We start from the raw sequence: 21,563 nt of genomic DNA on the forward strand, positions 1-21,563 counted from the left end.
GTGAAAGGCTTTTAAATAGTGATAGTGAGAGCCAGAGCCAGCAGGTTCTCATTAAATTGATTTATTATTATCACATGTACCCAGGTACAGAGAAAAAAAAGTTTTCACAATTCATACAGATCATTTCAATACATCAGTGCATTGAGGTAGTACAAGGGAAAGGAACATTGAAATGCAGATTAAAGTGTGACAGTTACAGAAAAAGTGCAGTGCAGACAGATAGTAAAATGCCAGACCATGAAAAGTTATACAGCGAAGCCAAGAGTTTCTCTTAACACACTCGGTGACTGATCAGTAGTTTTATAACAGTGGGATAGAAGCTGTCCTTGAACCTGGTGCACGTGTTTAGGCTTTTGTATCTTCTATTTGACGGGGTGTGGTAGGGAGGACAGGGATTGTCCAGGGTGGGTGGGGTCTTTGATTATGCTGGCTGCTTCACAGACGCGGCAAGAAGGGTAAAGAGAATTTTGTGGTGGGGAGGCTGATTTAGAGTGAAGGAGAAAGCTGACAGGTTTATGGAACCCTGGATGATGAGGGCTATTGAAGCTCTTGTTGGAAAAATGGAGACATAGGTCAGGTCTAGGCAGCTGGGTTCAAGCAAGTACTTTGAAAGGCATAAGGAATGTAGGAGGAAAGTAAATAAGGAAATCAGGAGGGCAAAATAGGGTATGAGATACACCTGGCAAATAAAGTAAAGGAAAAGCGTAATTAAGGAAAAACAGATACCCTTAAGTATCAAGCAACATACATCAAAGTTGCTGGTGAACGCAGCAGGCCAAGCAGCATCTATAGAAAGAGGTGCTTGGCCTGCTGCGTTCACCAGCAACTTTGATGTATGTTGCTTGAATTTCCAGCATCTGCAGAATTCCTGTTGTTTCCATTAAGTATCAATGTGATTTATCTATGGATTAGGTTTTAAATGAATATATCTCAACTGTATTTACTGTGAAGGAGGTCATGGAAGCTCGAGAGCTCAGAGAAGAGAACAGTGATGTCCTAAAACAAATCAACATTACAAAAGAGAAAGTTTTGACAGTTCAGAGGCACATAAAAGTGGATAAACCCCAGAGCCTGACCAAACATATCCTAGAATGTTGTGGGAAGCAAGGATAGAAATGGATTAGGCTCTGGCAGAGATCTTTGTATCTTGGTTAGGCAGAGAGGAGGTACCGTAAGACTGGGGGATGGCTAATGTTGTGCCTTTATTCAGGAAAGGCTGCAAGAACAAGCCAGGAAATACAAGTTAATGACCCCAGCATCAGTGGAAAAGTTACTCAAGGGGATTGTGTGGGACAGAATCTGCTGCTTACCAACATCATCTCCCTAATGCCTATCCTATTCACCAATTCTGTTCACTGCCCCAACCCTAGGAAATTATTCTTATTGTTGATCCAACCAACTTCCAGTGCTCCAGCACCTGACATTCCATCCTTTCTGGTCTCTCTCTCAATTCTGGCCATCACATTTGCCTTCTCCGGGCAAAGGACAAACTGGAACAAGAGTCCTAAGCTTTCTAAACAGAGGCAAGTAGTTCAAAAGTCAAGGGATAATGCTGAACATTTCTGAAACACTGGTTGGGCCATGACTAGAACTCTGCCACTCATTTTAGTCCCCACAATTTAAAAAAGATGTAAAAGTTTTTGACAGTTTCTGGAACAGTTGTAGTGGAATAGTTACAGTGCTAAAGGATTTCAGTTATGGTAATGAAGCAAAAAAACCTGAGCTTGTTTTTCTTGCAGCAAAGGAAGTTGTGAAGAGGCTTGTTTGTGGTGTACGATATTAGCATGGGCTTAGTTAGCTGAAAGCTCATCCCATCAGCACAGGGCAGAGTGAGGAATTGAAATCATTAGTATAAATCCTGCGGTGATGTGTGTAATGAAAATAGCTATAATCTAGAACATATTTCCTGAAGATGTGGGAGATACAGATTCAAAGACAAATTTGATAAATATCTGAAAGAAAATTCATTGCAAAAGGCAATGGAAAAAGGGGGAAGAAAAGGCAATGGAAAATGGGGAAGGAAAAGGCAATGGAAAATGGGGGAGGAAAAGGCAATGGAAAAAGGGGGAGGAAAAGGCAATGGAAAATGGGGGAGGAAAAGGCAATGGAAAATGGGGAAGGAAAAGGCAATGGAAAATGGGGGAGGAAAAGGCAATGGAAAATGGGGAAGGAAAAGGCAATGGAAAATGGGGGAGGAAAAGGCAATGGAAAATGGGGAAGGAAAAGGCAATGGAAAATGGGGAAGGAAAAGGCAATGGAAAATGGGGGAGGAAAAGGCAATGGAAAATGGGGGAGGAAAAGGCAATGGAAAAAGGGGGAGGAAAAGGCAATGGAAAATGGGGGAGGAAAAGGCAATGGAAAATGGGGGAGGAAAAGGCAATGGGAAAAGGGGGAGGAAAAGGCAATGGAAAATGGGGGAGGAAAAGGCAATGGAAAATGGGGGAGGAAAAGGCAATGGAAAATGGGGAAGGAAAAGGCAATGGAAAATGGGGGAGGAAAAGGCAATGGAAAATGGGGGAGGAAAAGGCAATGGAAAAAGGGGGAGGAAAAGGCAATGGAAAATGGGGGAGGAAAAGGCAATGGAAAATGGGGGAGGAAAAGGCAATGGAAAATGGGGGAGGAAAAGGCAATGGAAAATGGGGGAGGAAAAGGCAATGGAAAATGGGGAGGATGTGTAAGCTGAATGACCATCTGTTCTGTAAGGATACTATAACTTTATTGCACTAACCTGATGGCCGTAGTCAATAATTTTTCTGTCAAATTCATACTCGATAAATGATGCCTCTCCTTTCAGGGTTATTTCATACACTGGTCCACCTTCCACCTCACATACTGCTTTCACCTTGCTGCTGATGTTCACGTGCCCATAAAATGTAAAAGTCATTTGTTGACTTTCATTGGCTTGTAGAACACCAAACAATGGAAGGATGTCAAATACCTGTCACATACAGGAACATGCAATTGAAAGAAAAAAAAGAAATTCACAATTACCCAATACAAATTAAGCATTTTGGAAATACAAAAGCCTCCTGCAGGTGCAGGAAATCTAAAAAAATGCAGAAAAACCTGCAAACACTTGTCAGGTCAGTTAGAATCTGTTGGAAGAGAAACAGAGTTAATATTTCAGATTAAAGACTCTTTGTCAAAATTGGGAAGGGTCAAAAGACACTGCAAGGAGAGAGAAGGAGGGGGCTGTCTCTAACAGGTTAAAATCGCGGTGACTATCCGGATAGGCTGAAAACGGGGCTTGTCTGTTTTCCCACCACCCTTATTCTCTATATTTCACTGTGAGAGAAGGACGTACCCAGCCTGAGCTACCAGGTATGTCCATCTCGTTACATTTCACAACTCCCACATTCTTTTGTCGCAGTTCTCAATCTCTAGCTGTTCCCATTTAGTCATTGGGAAGAAAATCTTCTTCTACATCTTACTTATTTAGTGATATAGCATGGAGGAGGCTGCTCTGGACCTCCGAGCCACACCATAACCTTGATTAACCCTAACTTAATCATAGCACTGTTTACAATAAAAAATTAACCTACCCGATACATATTTGGACTGTGGGAGGAAAGCAAAGCACCCGGAGGAAATCCGCACATTCCATGGGAAGGCTGTAGAGAGACTACTTACAGAACAGAGCTGGAATTGAACTCCGAAGCCTGCAACACCCCGGGCTATAATGTCATTGCAGTAACTGTCATGGTACTACCATGGCTATTTTATCCTCATTGGTATTTAAACACATCAGCACTTACCACCAACAGAGTGTTGCAAAACCTATATGTGGGAAGCCCAAACTGATTATTCCTACAGCGGGGGTGAGTAGGGAGGTAAAATGAGAGAATGCCTGGTTGGCTGGGGTCTTTGATTATGCTGGCTGCTTTACAGAGGCAGTGACAGAGTCCATAGGGGAGGCTGGTTTCTCAGATTTCTCTATTGTGCTGAGCTACGTTAACAGTTTCTTGTGATCATGAGCAGAGCAGTTGCCATACCATGCCATAATGTCTCCAGATTAGCATGTTTCCTGCAGTGCATCTGAAAAAATTGCATTACCCACAAGAAATTAATCTCAGGGTTCTACATGGTGACATATACATATGCACTTAGATAATAATTTTACTTTGAACTTTGGTGAGAGATAAAAGAGACATGCAGAATTCCTTTAGCTTCCTGAGAAAGCAGAAGCACTGATGCAGTAAACTATGACTGGTGCTTTTGTGTATTTGAGAGGATTAAAATGCAGTTGTTGAAATCATTAGCTTGAAATAATTTCGGTGGTCTTTACCAATGCAAAACAACTAACTCAGTTTTTGAGTATGCATTTTCAATTATGCAACTCACCATTGTGGTAAATTTCCATCTAGCCCTTTCTACTGTCAGGAGCTATGGAACCAACCAACAATGGGGTGAGTGTGCCCCCACTCCCCATGTTACATGTTGTGCATCCTGCATTATTGATATTCTAACATTACAACTAATTTTCCGTTTCTCTCCTTCCGTTGGACTGAGATACAACCTCTGTTCGAAGACTGGTGCAGTGAACAGAATTGTGTTTTGTGCTCCATCACTGACCACAATCTGAAAACTTGGTCACCAGGAACAATACAGTGTGTCTACTACTCAACTTGTTAACGGTGCCAACAGTCACTGTAAATTGGGACATGGAATGGCACACATTATGAAAATGAAATCCAAACCAAAACAAAATCACCTAACATTTTTATAGTCATAGAAAAGTACAGGCCAGAAACAGGCTCTTTGACCTATTATCAGTACCTCCAGTTGAACTCTGACTTTTTGTGTGCTTCCCCCTAGCCATCAGTCTGTGGTTTTGTATTGCTATGTGCTCCTGTCCCCCTTTGTATTGTCATGTGCTCCTGTCCCCACTCCGTCAGTCTGTGGTTTTGCATTGTCATGTGCTCCTGTCCCCGTTCCGTCAGTCTGTGGTTTTGTATTGTCATGTGCTCCTGTCCCCACTCCGTCAGTCTGTGGTTTTGTATTGTCATGTGCTCCTGTCCCCGTTCCGTCAGTCTGTGGTTTTGTATTGTCATGTGCTCCTGTCCCCGTTCCGTCAGTCTGTGGTTTTGTATTGCCATGTGCTCCTGTCCCCACTCCGTCAGTCTGTGGTTTTGTATTGTCATGTGCTCCTGTCCCCGTTCCGTCAGTCTGTGGTTCTGTATTGTCATGTGCTCCTGTCCCCGTTCCGTCAGTCTGTGGTTTTGTATTGTCATGTGCTCCAGTCCCCACTCCGTCAGTCTGTGGTTTTGTATTGTCATGTGCTCCAGTCCCCGTTCCGTCAGTCTGTGGTTTTGTATTGTCATGTGCTCCTGTCCCCACTCCGTCAGTCTGTGGTTTTGTATTGTCATGTGCTCCTGTCCCCGTTCCGTCAGTCTGTGGTTCTGTATTGTCATGTGCTCCTGTCCCCGTTCCGTCAGTCTGTGGTTTTGTATTGTCATGTGCTCCAGTCCCCACTCCGTCAGTCTGTGGTTTTGTATTGTCATGTGCTCCAGTCCCCGTTCCGTCAGTCTGTGGTTTTGTATTGTCATGTGCTCCTGTCCCCACTCCGTCAGTCTGTGGTTTTGTATTGTCATGTGATCCTGTCCCCGTTCCGTCAGTCTGTGGTTTTGTATTGTCATGTGCTCCTGTCCCCGTTCCGTCAGTCTGTGGTTTTGTATTGTCATGTGATCCTGTCCCCGTTCCGTCAGTCTGTGGTTTTGTATTGTCATGTGCTCCTGTCCCCGTTCCGTCAGTCTGTGGTTTTGTATTGTCATGTGCTCCTGTCCCCACTCCGTCAGTCTGTGGTTTTGTATTGTCATGTGATCCTGTCCCCGTTCCGTCAGTCTGTGGTTTTGAATTGTCATGTGCTCCTGTCCCCGTTCCGTCAGTCTGTGGTTTTGTATTGTCATGTGCTCCTGTCCCCGTTCCGTCAGTCTGTGGTTTTGTATTGTCATGTGCTCCTGTCCCCACTCCGTCAGTCTGTGGTTTTGTATTGTCATGTGATCCTGTCCCCGTTCCGTCAGTCTGTGGTTTTGAATTGTCATGTGCTCCTGTCCCTGTTCCGTCAGTCTGTGGTTTTGTATTGTCATGTGATCCTGTCCCCGTTCCGTCAGTCTGTGGTTTTGTATTGTCATGTGCTCCTGTCCCCCTCCTGTTCTACTCCAGCCCCTGTATTACTGAGTATTCCCTCTCTTATCTGCTTCTCATTATTAGCTGTTTTGCTGCCACTTCTGTCTCATTGTGCTCCACCTATCATCTGTCTCTCTGTCTATTGCTCAGTGTACTTTAGTCCTGTGTTTTCACCTGTTTGTTGCCAGATTGTGCCAGTGAATTTGCCTGAGCCTTTCCAGCATTTGTATTTGTACTCTCTCTCTGTATGAATATCAACTTTGCCTGTTTCCTGATTCTGGGTTTTGGATTTCTCTGGATGTTTTGATCTCTGCCTGATCTTTGTTGTCGACTTTATATGCACCTCTGGATTTGTTACTCAATTAATATCACTGTGTGCACAGTACTGGGTCTGCGATTGGATCCCTGCGCCAGTGCCCTGATACCCATCTTGTCTGTGCCTAACCATTGAAATTGCCTAATCCTATCTACCTGAACCCAGACAATACCCCTCGCATCCATGTTATAATCCAAAGTTCTCTTAAGCAGGGAAATCATCTCACATGCACCAGTTCATTTCACGCTCTCACGAACCTCTGGGTGTAGAAATTTCCTCTCATGTTCCCCTTAAACTTTTCAGCTTTCAGCCTTAACCCATGATCTCCAGTTGAAGTCCCACACAACCTCAATGGAGTAAGCCTGCTTGTATTTATCTTATCTATCATCTCAAACATGTTAAGGAGGGGCACTGAAGCAAATATCATTGGAATTCTCAATCACGAGACTTCCAGGTCATCAAGGGAATGGCGGCGTAAGGAAAAGGTCTCTCGACAAAAAAGAAGGTAAACTGCCCCAAAATCGAATTTAGTCAAATACATAATATTGCATAACTATATTAATAAAAAGGGCAAGGATGATGTCTAAGAACAAGATTAAAAAGTCCACTTCGAAGGCTGATAAACATAAAGAGATGCAGCAAGGCGACGGGCCTAGCTCTCCCACGGCAAGCCAGGACGGAGATAATGAGGGGGAATCGGTGACTCTGTCTTTGATTCTCGGAGAGATTCGCGAGTTCCGACAAGATAACAGCAAACAGCTGGAAGATATTAAAGGAGAAATAGTAAAAACTAACTCGCGGATAGATGAAGCCGAAGCGAGGATTGTTGGAATTGAAGAGAAGCTACAAAATGCAGAGGAGGTGATAGCAGAAATGCTGAAGCTGCAAGACCAGCTCCAGTGGAAACTAATAGATCAAGAAGGCCGCTCGAGAAGGGAAAATGTGAGGATCTACGGAGTTCCCGAAGGAACCGAAGGTAAACCCGGATTGATGATTCCCTTCGTGGAGAAGCTGCTTAGAAAGAACCTTGATATACCGGCCGCAAAAGACCTACAGATAGAAAGGGCTCACCGCGCGTTGGCACCACAGCCTCCGGCAGGCGCCCAGCCCAGATCGATTCTGATCAGATTTCTCAGTTACAGAACGAAGGAAGAGGTGCTTAAAAGAGCATAGCAAAAGAAAGGTTTCATGTGGAACAACTGTAAAATAAGTTTAGACCACAATTACGCACCAGGGATTCTTGCCAGATGGAAGGAATATACGGAAACACGGAGAGTCCTGAAGGAAAACAACATCAGATTCCAGACCCTGTATCCAGCTCGGCTGAGAGTCTTTTACGACGTAGGGACAAAAACTTACGCTACGGTGGAGGAGGCAACGTTGGACCTGGCGGACCGGGGACTACCTATTAAAGTTATCACCCAACCGGAGTCGCTACTGGAGAGGATTCGGCAGAAGTCGTGGCAGTTAGTGGGGCGAGGACGCTCCACTCGAACCAGAGTGTCAAACTACAAGGAAAAGCTGCAAATATTCAGACGCGAATGTACAGAGAATACAGATTAATTAAGAGAAATGACTGAAAAGAGTAAATCAGACTTAAAGGTAAAATGAAAACTGGTAACTGAAAATAAACTAGGCGGAATAACTTGAATGATAGCAATTTGATCGAGACATAAATAGGAGAAAATTCTCTATGATTATTCAAACTGCTGAGGGCCCTCTAACACAGGGTGAAGATAGAGGTTATCCCTCTGAACTGAGGCGGGTCGGTGCTCAGGCCTCACTGTGGGAAGTCGGGGAAAATTTTCAAATGTTATACGTTCAGAAATGTCTAGGGTGTGGTTATATGTCTTGGTTTACTGTTGAGAAGGGATTGCTTACTGTTTAGTTAGAAAAGGAGAGTGTTTTTCTTCTACTAGAGAAAAATGCAAACTGAATTGGTAAAAATAATTTCCTATAATGTTAATGGGGTTTTGAATCCAATTAAAAGAAATAAGATTATGTCTAAATTGAAAAAAGAGAGGGCACAAATAGCTTTCCACCAGGAAACACATATGAGCCAATCCGAACATGGAAAATTAAAAAGAATGTGCTTTAAGCATGTATTTTATTCATCATATAAATTGAGTCACAAAAGAGGAGTAGCTACTTTAATATCAAGTACTCTTAATTATGAACATATTTCAGAGACTAAAGACAAAGAAGGACAGTTCGTAAAAATCACAGGAAGAATAGAAGGTACAGAAATAAGATTGCTGAATGTTTATGCTCCAGGTAGTGAATGGTCATTTTATAGACACATTTTTGACCTAATGGTCAGTTCTCAAGGGGTAGTCATTTGTGGAGGGGATTTTAATATTAGATTAAATCCTATATTAGATTCTTCAAGAATAGTTACTCAGAATAAACCTCTGACTCGGAAAGTGAATTCATTGATGGTGGAGTTGGAAATTATAGATGTCTGGAGGGAATTACACCCTACTAGTAAAGATTATACATATTACTCTTTCCCTCATTCAGCCTATTCAAGGATAGACTATTTCTTTATCTTTAATACAGATAGACTCAGGATAAAAAACTGTAATATTGCAACAATTGATCTGTCAGATCATAGCCCAGTCTCTATGTCTCTAATCCTGGAAAGGAAAATGAGGAAAACACTATGGAGGCTAAACTCACATGTACTCAATAACCCGAAAGTAATGGAAAGATTAAGGGGAGAAATCAAAGAATATCTAGACCTTAATGACACGGGAGAAACATCACCAGTGATCTTATGGGATACATTGAAAGCTGTACTGAGAGGGAAAATTATTTCCATTACCACTCACATGAAAAAAATCAATGCACAAAAATTAGCAGACCTTCAAGGAAAATTAAAACAACTTCAAGTTGTTGATAGCAACAAAAGTAATTCAAATCGAAAAGCAGGAAATTAGGAAATTGCAAAGTGAAATTGACGATATTTATACGTTGGAAATTCAAAGAAATTTTCTTTACCTGAGACAAGAGAATTATGAAGTAGGAGGTAAATCAGCTAGATTATTAGCATATAAATTACGAAAACAACAAGCGGACAATACAATTCATAAAATAAAGAATTCAAAGACAAAGCTTGTGGAGAGTACAATAGGGAAAATTCAAGAGAGTTTTGAAATATATTATCGAGAGCTGTACTCCCAACCCTGGGCCCCCAATGAGCCCTATATAAACAGTGTATTGAATTTTTTAGATCTACCTAAACTTACAGATTTACAAAATGAAAGTTTATTAGAACCAGTAACTGTCAAAGAACTGAACGTGGCCATCTCTAGGTTAAAGGCTGGAAAGTCCCCGGGTTCTGATGGGTTTACCTCAGAGTGGTACAAGTCCCTGAAGACACAGTTAGCCCCGTTATTACTTAACACCTTTAATTGGATCTTGCAGAGAGGAGAAACTCCACCTTCCTGGAGAGAAACGATTATTTCAGTTATTCCTAAAGAGGGTAAAGATAAACTAGAATGTGGCAATTATCGGCCAATTAGTGTTCTTAATTTAGATTACAAACTATTTATATCTATATTAGCGCGCAGATTGGAAAAGCTTTTACCTGGCCTAATCCATTTAGACCAGACTGGATTTATTCAACAAAGACAAACACAGGACAACATAAGGAGAACTCTGCACATATTAGAACAGGTTAATAAGAACGAGACAGAGACAATGGTAGTAGGATTGGACGCTGAGAAGGCTTTTGATTCGGTTAGTTGGGCATTCCTATACAGAGTGTTAGGAAGATTCGGCTTTCAAGAAAAGTTTATTAAAGTAATTCAGACTCTATATGACAGCCCTACAGTCCGAATTAAGATAAATGGGGACCTCTCTGACTCCTTCATCTTAGAGAGAGGCACTAGACAGGGATGCCCAATTTCTCCTCTCCTTTTTGCGCTATATATTGAACCGCTTGCCCAACTAATAAGACAGAGCGAAATCGTAAAAGGTATCAAGGTGGCAGGGATTGAACAGAAAGTAGCGTTATTCGCAGATGACACACAGAAACAATTTTATGACATATTAAACCTGGTTCTGATTCTGACTCTGCCCTCTGTTACTAAATTACCCCACTATAAAGAATCAGCATTACATCCTTTTGCTTTCTATTCTAAAGCTCTCAAAATGAATGCTAAGAATGCATTGGCCTTACTCACCACCAACTCAACCTGCAAGTTAACAGTCAGGGGAATCCAGCATGATGACTCTGAAGTCCATTCGCATCTCTGGTTTTTGAATTTTTTTTCCCCTGTCATAAACAGTCTGGGTCTTTATTCCTTCTACCAAAGTACATCAAATACATTTCCCTCAACTATATTCCATCTCCATTTCTTTGTCCATTCTCTTAATCTGTCTAAGTCCTTCTGTATTGTTCAAAATATATTTGTTTCTTACCTGCTCTACATCCATCACGGCATCATTTTGCTCTTTGTTACAGCTCCTGAGAAGACACTTGCTATCTTCAGTCTGGTCTTCAGGTAGTAGCTCTGAATCAACCAGATTCAATGATCTCTCCTGGAAAATACAGCAGATTTGTTCAGGAACTTAACTTGGCGTACTTTAACATTCCTCCTAGCCACCGTCTAAGACTACTAGTTCAAGGATTCACAGGTGGGATCAGTTTTAAATGATCACCACTTTGTTTCCTTGTTCATGCTTCTCCCACTAGCGTCTTAACTTCTGCCCTATAAAGTCTCCTAGTAGGTTTGAAATAAGATGTGCCACGAGTCTGTGCATTTCTCTGTGCCATTTGAACTCTTCTAAAACAAACAAGTGGAAATACAGATCTGGCGATTTGCTTGTTGCAATTAACTCTCTTGCCTCTTTCGCCAGTTCCACTATACCTGGGCTCATTTGGCACCTGTGTTCACATGTTTCAGCTAATCCTGCTGGGCTACAGTTTGGTGGTTAAGGTGGTCTTTTAGGGCTGTGCATTGATATCAGTGAGGAAATGAAGAGGTCCACATTAGGTAGAATTGGATGTCATTGGGTGGACACTGTAGAGTGGCAACTTAATGTAAACATTAAATAGTCAAGAGTTTCTCTCTAATGCTGTCTGTGGAATTGATTAACAAATGCTACAGAGCACATTTCATGTTCCTATTTAAGGAATTTCTAGCTTGTCTTGTTCCCTGCCCATATGTCTACTTGTACATTAAGAGGAGCAAAATGGAAATGCTGGAAGAATTCAGCACTGAGTTTGCCCAGAGGTACATTCTTTGCTCCAGATTACTGTGCCTGTAGTTTCTTGTACTCCATGAAAGAGAAGTAGTGACTTCATGGTGCTTTTACTGACCTAATGCTGACAAGTTTTATCATAGAATCAGAGAAATCTACAGCACATTACAGACCCTTTGGCCCACAATGTTGTGTCGACTACGTAACCTACTCCAGAAACTGCCTAAAATTACCCTACCACATAGCTCTCTACTTTTCTAAGCTCCATATACCTACCTTTAAGAGTCCTTTAAAAGACCTTTTTAAGTTCCATGTGTCAACTTGCCTTGGCTGAGTATTTTTCTCTAAAATATAATGATATTGCAATGCCAGGGCATCAAAGGGTATGGGATGAAAGCAGAGGAGTAGAGATGACTGGATGAAGTGGATCAGCCCATGATTGAATGGCAGAGCAGACTCGATGGGCTGAATAGCCTACTTCTGCTCCTCAATCTCATTGTCTAATGGTCTTATTTAATTAAGTCAAAAAACATCTCCACCTACTCATGACAATATTTTTGGACCTAGTTTCAGCAGATGCACTCTGAACTGAGTTAAGTCAAGATTTGATTGATACAAGTTCCAATGGCTTGGAATAGTAGATACCTTTTGTCCTTTATTTGAGATAGTACTTGAGCTCTCTTTGGATGATCCAACGTCCTCCCGTGTTTCATTTTCAGCATAAGTCTGCTCCTCCTGACTGAAATTCGTTATATAATTTGACAAAGTTCTGTGCAAGATAAATAATAATTACTTGGTTACAATCCCCAGATATAAAAAATGTCATTAACATCAATAAGTTAGAGCAACTCTGAATCTCTTCTTATGTGGCCCTCAAGCAAGCATACCTAACTCAATTCTGTCAGATAGAGTGCCATCACAGTGAGGAAATCCCATGCCACGTCACCTTTAAAATGGTGAATGCACAGAATGTGTCCCTACTGCAATATTTGACAGCAAATTAAACCCTAACATTGCAACATCTATCCCCAGTTAAGATGCTAATTGGTAAAGATACTTCCAATGGGTCATGTGTAGGCTGCAGTTTTTATTTTACCATTTCCACATACTGCACAGTGACAATGCCAACTGGTGCTGCCTCATGGCTACAGCTATGCATAGGTCCGGTCCAGTCCAGACCTCCAACGCTGTGGAGTTTGCACATTGTCTCTCTGATTGAATGGGCTTGTTCTGGGTATTCCAATTTCCTTCCACATCACAAAGGGGCAAACTTCTCCTAGTTTGGGTAGGTGGTAGGGGAATTAGGAGAGGGTCAATATGTATATTTACAGGGAAGGGAATGGGACGGGTGGGATAGAATTGATGCAATTACTCTGACAGCTAGCGTAGGCTTGAGAGACCATCTTGAATGAAAATATGAGAAATACTGCAGGTAATCATGATACATTTACATCATAAAATTTGGGAGGCATTTTATAAAAACGCACGGCTGCTTTATTTAAATCACAAGGAATGACAGTTATAGTCAGATACACAAAGGGTTCTGCTACAGTCCTCAGTTCTCCTAGGCTTCAAATCAACAGGTAAACAAATGTTTATCGACAAACGTTCAGTTCATTCCAATTCCACACTAAGGGTTTCAAGCTAACATAACTAGCTGAGTAGCAAAAGGCAGCTTCAGGTCAGATATCCATCTTACATCCTAAACACAGGAGATTCTGCAGATGCTGGAAATCCAGAGCGACAAACATAAAATGCTAGAGGAGCTCAGCAGATCAAGTAGCATTGATAAATGGGGGAAAAACAGTCGAGGTATTAGACCAGAACAGAAGGGGGAAAAAGCCAGAATAAGAAAACAGGTGGAGGGGAAGGGATACAAGTTAGATGGTGAAAGGTGAAGCAGGGTGGGTGGATGAGGTGAAAAGCTGGGGGGTGATGTGGAAAAGGAAAAGGGCTGGAAGGAATCTGAGAAGAGAGGAGAGTGGATCAATGGAGAAAGGGAAAGAGGGGCACCAGGGAGAAGATCAGGAGAAGAGGGAAGAGGAAGGTCAAAGTAAGGAATTGAAGAAGAAAGGAGGAGAGAGAAAATAGTCACAGGGGAATTCAATATGCAGGTGGATTGGGAAAATCAGGTAGCTGCTGGATCCCAAGAAAAGGAATTTGTAGAATGTCTACAAAATGACTTTTCAGAGCAGCTTCTGGTTGAGTCCACTAGGGGAAAGGCAATTTTGGATGGAGTGCTGTGTGGTGAAACAGATTTGATTAGGGAGCTGAAGGTAAAGGAAGCCTTAGGAGACGGTGATCATTATATGATAGAAGTCACTCTACAGTTTAAGAGGAAGCAGCTAAAAACAGATGTATCAGTATTACAGTGCAGTAAAGTGAACTGCTGAGGCATGAGACAGAAGCTGGCCAAAGTTGATTGGAGTTGGACACTAGCAAGGATGACAGCAGAACAGGAATGGCTGGAGTTCCTGGGGACAATTCAGAGGCGCATGATAGATACATCCCAAATATGAAAGAATATACTAAAGGGAAAATGACACAAATGTAAATACGAGAAATTCTGCAGACGCTGGAAATTCAAGCAACACACATCAAAGTTGCTGGTGAACGCAGCAGGCCAGGCCGCATCTCTAGGAAGAGGTACAGTCGACGTTTCGGGCCGAGACCCTTCGTCAGGACTAACTGAAGGAAGTGCTAGTAAGAGATTTGAAAGAGCTAGCTAGCTCTTCCTTCAGTTAGTCCTGACGTAGGGTCTCGGCCCGAAACGTCTATCTCTTCCTAGAGATGCTGCCTGGCCTGCTGCGTTCACCAGCAACTTTGATGACACAAATGTAGCTGACGAGGGAAGTTAAAAACTGCATAAAAGCAAAATGAAGACCTATAACTTAGCAACATTTAGTGGGATATTAGAGGATTAGAGAGTTTTTAAAAAACAACAGAAGAGATAGAATGGATGTGGAGCAGATGTTTCCTATAGTGGGGGTCTAGGTCCACAGCCTCAGAATAGAGGGACATCCAGTTTGAACAGAGGTGAGGAGGAATTTCTTTAGCTGGAGGGTGGTGAATTTGTGGTATTTATTACCATAGACAGCTGCAGCCAAGACCTTGGGCATATTTAAAGCAGAGGCTGATAAGTTCCTAATCCATCAGGGCAATGAAGGTTACAAAGAGAAGGCAAGAGAATATTATTGAGAGGAATAATAAATCATCCATGATGGAATGGCAGAGCTGAAGCGATGAGCCAAACAGTTTAATGATGCCCTTGTGTCTTTTGGTCTTATGGTTTTGTGATAATATCCAAGTCAGCACATTAAATTAGAGTTACTCCTCTCGTGCCAGGCAACAGAAAATCTCTATAGGTCATCAGCTTAATCCTACTATATTATATTGCAGGATTTGCTCCATCTCCTTAAAGTCAATTCAATTCCATCACAGTTGGTACAGCTTCCTGTCTGAAACAGTCAATAAACTTACATATAGTACTATGAGTGTTCTGAACAGTCAAATTTATAGATTGGGAAAAAAAAAGAAATGATACAACTCCTCAAATAACTTGATTGCTGTCTAATAAGTCAGCATTCCTTCCATATCTTGATCTATATTATGAACTTAGAATATTCTGCAGGGAGAAGACCAGGCAACATTAAACCAGCCTAATGCAGATCTCTCAGATCCTTAAAATCGCAGGTGAACCAGATCAGTTTCTTACTCAGAAATACTTGAATATTTATTGTCTCAATCAGGAACATAGAAATGCATATATCTGTTATGTTTATTTTCCTCCATGTGAAATAGATTTGTAGAAACTGTTGACATCACAATCTTGCCAGCACAGGCAATGATATTACTTGCCAGTGGTGCCTGTATCATGATGCGTTACCTCACCTAACAAACTCCTATTGACCGTAAATACATGTAACATGAGAATTGTTGTATTGTGCTGCTGGGAGGTTCTGTAGAAAAACAAAACTACGTTAAAGGAACAAACTCCACAGCATCAGCACATAACAGATCACAAGAAGGCAAATAGATTACAACAAACCAACTGACGGGAGTATTCAAGGACGTTTTCAACCTCTCACTGCTACAGGTGGAAGTTCCCACTTGCTTCAAAAAGGCAACAGGGTATACCAGTGCCTAAGAAGAACAATGTGAGCTGCCTTAATGACTATCGCCCGGTAGCACTCACATCGACAGTGATGAAATACTTCGAGAGCTTGGCATAACTAGACTGAACTCCTGCCTCAGCAGGGACCTGGACCCATTACATTTTGCCTATCGCCACAATATGTCAACAGCAGACACAATCTCAATGGTTCTCCACACGGCTTTAGACCACCTGGACAACACAAACACCTATACCAGGATGCTGTTCATTGACTATAACTCAGCATTTAATATCATCATTCCCACAATCCTGATTGAGAAGTTGCAGAACCTGAGCCTCTGTACCTCCCTCTGCAAATGGATCCTCACCTTCCTAACTGGAAAACCACAATCTGTGTGGATTGGTGCTAGCATATCCTCCTCGCTGACCATCAACACTGGTGCACCTCAGGGGTGTGTGTTTAGCCCACTGCTCTACTCTCTATATATACATGACTGTATGGTTAGGCATAGCTCAAATACCACCTATAAATTTGTTGACGATACAACCATTGTTGGTAGAATTTCAGGTGGTGACGAGGGGGTGTACAGGAGTGAGATATGCCAACTAGTGGAATGGTGCTGCAGCAACAACCTGGCACTCAACATCAGTAAGACAAAAGAGCTGATTGTGAACTTCAGGAAGGGTAAGATGAAGGAACACACACCAATCCTCATAGAGGGATCAGAAGTGGAGAGAGTGAGCAGCTTCAAGTCCCTAGGTGTCGAGATCCATGAGGATCTAACCTGGTCCCAACATATCGATGTAGTTATAAAGAAGGCAAGACAGCGGCTATACTTCATTAGGAGTTTGAAGAGATTTGGCATGTCAACAAATAAACTCAAAAATTTCTATAGTTGTACCGTGGAGAGCATTCTGACAGGCTGCACCACTGTCTGGTATGAGAGGGTTACTGCACAGGACCGAAAGAAGCTGCAAAAGGTTGTAAATCTAGTCAGCTCCATCTTGGGTACTGGATTACAAAATACCCAGGACACCTTTAGGGAGCAGTGTCTCAGAAAAGTGGCGTCCATTATTAAGGATCTTCAGCACCCAGGGCATGCCCTTTTCTCACTGTTACCATCAGGTAAGAGGTACAGAAGTCTGAAGGCACACACTCAGTGATGCAGGAATAACTTTTTCCCCTCTGCCATCCGATTCCCAAATGGACATTGAAGCTTTGGACACTACCTCACATTTTTTTAATATACAGCATTTCTGTTTTTGCATGTTTTTTAAAAATCTATTCAATATATGTAATTGATTTACTTGTTTATTTATTATTATTATTATTTTTTTTTTCCCTCGCTGCTAGATTATGTATTGCATTGAACTGCTGCTGCTAAGTTAACAAATGTCACGTCACATGCCAGTGATAATAAACCTGATTCTGATTCTGAAATAGAATTTTGACCTTTATTGCTGGTCGGATTGAATTTAGGAGCAAGGAGTTCACGCTACAATGGTACAGGGTACTGGTGAGTCCACACCAGGAGTACTGCATGAAGTTCTTGTCTCCTTACTTGAAGAAAGATATACTGGCTTTGAAGGAAGTGAAGAGAAGGTTCCCCAGGTTAATTCTAGAGATGAGGGTTAGCCTATGAGGAGAGATTAAGTCGCCAGGGACTGTACTCGCCAGAATTCAGGAGAATGAAAGGAGATCTTATAGAAACATATAAAATTACAAAAAGAATAGGCAGGAAAGTTGTTTTTACTGGTAAGTGAAACTATAGCTGGGGGCATAACCTCAAGATTTGGAGGAATAGATTTTGGACAGAGATGAGGAGAAACTGCTTTTCCCAGAGCAGAATGCATCTGTGCAATTTTCTGCCCTGGGAAGCTACCTTATTAAATATATTCAAGACAGCGTTAGGTAGATTATTGTACAGCAAAGGTTATTGGGAAATGGCAAGTAGGTTAGTCCATGGTCTCCTGCTCCTATTTCTTATGTACTTGTTATAGGTACAAGTTATTCCATATGAAGCAACTCTAAACTAGCTTAATCTCTGCTCAGAATCATTTATATTTTCTAACCTGTCATTATCCTTAATAAGCAAGGCAGATTCCTGAATGGAAGCTTCATCTGTGAGTTTGGTTTGATCTTTGCTTTCACTTGTTTTCAGCTGCTCTGTTTCTGTTCCTCTTCTGCAGACGGGTGAACTGCTAATAAAGGAAAGGAACAGGCAGGGAGGTATTAAGTAACATCATTGCCACATGGAATTACCGTAAACAGTTATCTGTTCCATCACTTCCATAACATGTTGGGAGTTCTTTATATCAGGTACAACCATTCAGACAACCAGTCTATCACATAGTGCTGCGGATTAAGTATGATTATACTGAAGCCCTTTTCAAGCCAAAACTGCACATTCACCCTCCCCACCAAAAACAACCTCAGCTACCAATGAATCTCCAAACAAGCTGCAATAACCTTAATTTTCAAACACAGGTCTATCATTTAGTCCGTGTTCTTAAGTTATATCCAGAACAAATCTACCTGAACTTTACTAAGTAAATTTGCGGCTGAATTCTGTGCATGTATCTTGGCTCCCTTATCAGACCCAAACCTATCAGTTCTACTTCTCCTTCCTTTTTATTAAACCCTCCCTGGAATTCGCTCTTTAAATTACCTTTACACTTCCCAATGTTAAGTATTCAGTGCTCCTAAATCCCTAGCCTACACTGCAGAATTCCTCACCCATCCTCAGCCTCTGCTACCATCCCAAGCTTTGCAACCCTTACTAAGATCTCTTGGAGAAGTTTGAAGGGTTCGTTAAGGTAGTACAGTGAATTCTGGTTAATTGAGGAAACTGCTAATTTAGGACAACTCTTAAAGAATAAGAACAATTGGAGAAAATAGCCAGGATTCTTTTTGTTTATTTGGGATACTATGCTGCTTAATTGAGTTGACCGTTCTGAACATTTTCTAACAAACATCAGTTATATGCAGTTGTTAAACACGACACTGTTTAGAGTGAACAGTTTTTAAATAGCATCACTTGTGTATCTATGTTCAAAAAGCAGAGATTTTTGTTACTGATATTTGATAAGTAATAAACAGGAAGACAATTTCAGAACTGTTTTGCTCACTGCAATTTCAAGCATTCAGGCTTGGAGATGCTAGAAATATTGGGAGTGAAAATGAAACAATTTCACTACTTCAAGTTAGGAAATGAGAAGAATTTGAAGGTATTAACAATCATCTTAAATATTACTATTAAATTGAAAATTCAGAGGATGCAATCATCAAAAGCACAGTTTGAAGACAGTTCACTATCTGCACTAGGCGTCTGTGCAAATTTTGTTCATTTACGGTCAATAAAAAGAAGACATCAGCATACACTGAATGAATTCCTCCGTCATTAACTATTAGGAACTAACACAGTTTTATAGTACTGTAGTAGTTCTGCTAGTGTCCTAATTCATTTTATATTTTATTTAAATACATAATTTGTTACTCAATTAAGCAGTAGTTTGTCTTTTTTTATACCTTTTTAACTATTTCCATGAAACTTTATCTAATTGGGGCAGCTGCTTAATTGAGCCAAAATGTACTAGTTCTGAAGTGTTCTAGATCTACTGTCATTACCCATTCCTGAGGATCAGCAACCTGAACTGTGCAAACTTAATTCCCTAACCAGCAGTACTCTCTGTGACCTCCTTCCCAGACGGATCTCCACTTCTAGTGCTGATCCTGCTTGGGGATCTGCTTTCATCATGCCTCAGGAAATGGGTGCTTTGTTTCAGCTTTTGGAATTCAATAAAATGTGTTACAGTTTTTTTTTAAACATAAAATGCCACACTGTTTTATTTGCAAAAACCTACATTGGTGACCTGATGATTCAGGACAATTCCAAGGTTATTGAACACATGGGCCAACACAGTCCCTTTGAAACTGCCAGAGTTTTGAGAGCAAAGTGCAGTCACTCGGTTTGCAAAAGTAAAGCCCAATTCGCAATGTGAGAAATCACCGCTGACGACACCAAATGTCTTCAATGTAGTAGCGTAGCTCAGCATTGCCACGGCTGCGAGAGTGGTGAATCTGCTAGAACACCCATCTGAGCACAATAAATACCGATTGCTGAAAACTCATATTTTACAGACTTTTAGGCTATTGGAGTCCGACCGACCCAAACTGTTTCTCTGCTTGCCCAGCCTCAGCGATGCCAAGCCTTCAGAGATAATGGACTACATGCTGTCTCTCCTGGGAAATCACCACCCTTGTTTTATTTTTAAAGAGCTCTTCAAACAGCAAATCCCTGATCAAGTTTGCATAGCCCTCGGTAATGCACCACGAAGGACGCTAGGGAACTTGCTAAGATGGGTGATAGTTTACACTCAGCCAGGCAGAGATGCATAATTCCTCCTCATTTCCCTGCCTCTATAAGTCCGGTCAGCAAGGCCTCCAACATAAGCACGCAAAACAGACTACTAACTAATGCGGCGAAACACACTAACCCGAGCCGGTGTCTTACACTACGTTCGCTTTGGTACGACGTTAGGAAGTGCCGACCACCTTGCAGCTTTGACAGTGCCAGCGCATTGAGACATCAGAGGTTTGTGAACACCGTGGGTTCCAGCTGCCAGAGTCGTCTCCTGTTCATTATGGACATCCTTTCCAGATGACGCTTCTTGTGTGAGACAGGTACTCAGGTGAGGGTGCCGCTGTGATCACCTATTGATGAGAAGGCAAAGAGCCTGAAGGATCTAGCTCTCAAATCTCCAGACGCACGGGATAAGGATCTGCAAGGATTGAATAATGGGCAGATGGTCACTCTCTGTTTCAGGTGGGTTGAACTTTTGTGACAGTGAGTTGCCATTGTATTCTTGGAGCTGGGTCGGTAGGAGATGTTGAAGTTGAATTGCTTGAAGAGGGCCCAGTGAGCTTGACATGGGTTAAGTTGCTGGGTCTATTGTATGGATATAAAGTTCTGATGGTCACTCCAGATCAGGAAAGGCTCGTTGTTTCCCATCATCCAATGTCTTCATTCCTCCAAGGCCCATTTAAAAAGGAGTAGTTCCCTTTCTCCTACTTCATAATGGCTCTGCATTAAGTTGAACTTGTGTGAGAAGAAGTCACAAAGGTGTGTTCTGATCTGGTGCTCGCTGGGGGAGAATGACCCAGCGCCCACATTTACCACAAAAGGTCCAGAGGGGTTAAGATGGCCAGGTTATCCTTGAGGTAGGTGATTTGGTGAGGGAGGTGAGAAAAGCAATGATTTGGCTGTGGTTCCTGATGAAGTGGTGGTAGAAAGTTGGAGAGCTCAAGAAGTACTGTAGCTGTTTGAGGTAGTGTGGTCAGGGCCATTCAATAACACTTGCTCTGCATCCATGGTTACGCCTTGGGGTGAAAACAAATAACACAGGAAGAAAATGACTGGGGTGTGGAAATGGCATTTCTCTAACTTGCAGTACAGCTGGTTTTCGAGGAGATGCTGAAGGACTGAACGGATGTGGTCTTTGGGAGTCCTTGGAGAAGATGCATTGATCATGCAGGTGGATGAACACATACCTGTGTAGCATGTGTTGGAGGATCTCACTGATGAAGGTTTGGAAAACAGCTGGACTGTTGGAAGGTCCAAAAGGAATCACAAGATATTCGTAGCGACCATAGAAACATAGAAACATAGAAAATAGGTGCAGGAGTAGGCCATTCGGCCCTTCGAGCCTGCACTGCCATTTATTATGATCATGTCTGATCATCCAACTCAGAATCCTGCACCAGCCTTCCCTCCATACCCCCTGATCCCCGTAGCCACA

General features: G+C 41.9%; 1 protein-coding gene across 1 annotated transcript in view; it reads right to left on the bottom strand.

Annotated features, from left to right (window-relative positions):
- hydin (HYDIN axonemal central pair apparatus protein) overlaps positions 1-21,563 on the bottom strand; it is a 977,428-nt gene that overhangs the window by 465,956 nt on the left and 489,909 nt on the right. Inside the window, exons 24-27 of the mRNA XM_063066586.1 lie at positions 17,838-17,966; positions 12,296-12,419; positions 10,868-10,987; positions 2,729-2,938 (exon numbers count right to left, since the gene is read on the bottom strand). Of these exons, the coding sequence (XP_062922656.1) occupies positions 2,729-2,938; positions 10,868-10,987; positions 12,296-12,419; positions 17,838-17,966 (583 nt within the window). The remainder of the gene's footprint in view (positions 1-2,728; positions 2,939-10,867; positions 10,988-12,295; positions 12,420-17,837; positions 17,967-21,563) is intronic.

Source organism: Mobula hypostoma, chromosome 14, assembly GCF_963921235.1.
Source record: "Mobula hypostoma chromosome 14, sMobHyp1.1, whole genome shotgun sequence".
Classification (NCBI taxonomy): Eukaryota; Metazoa; Chordata; class Chondrichthyes; order Myliobatiformes; family Myliobatidae; genus Mobula; species Mobula hypostoma.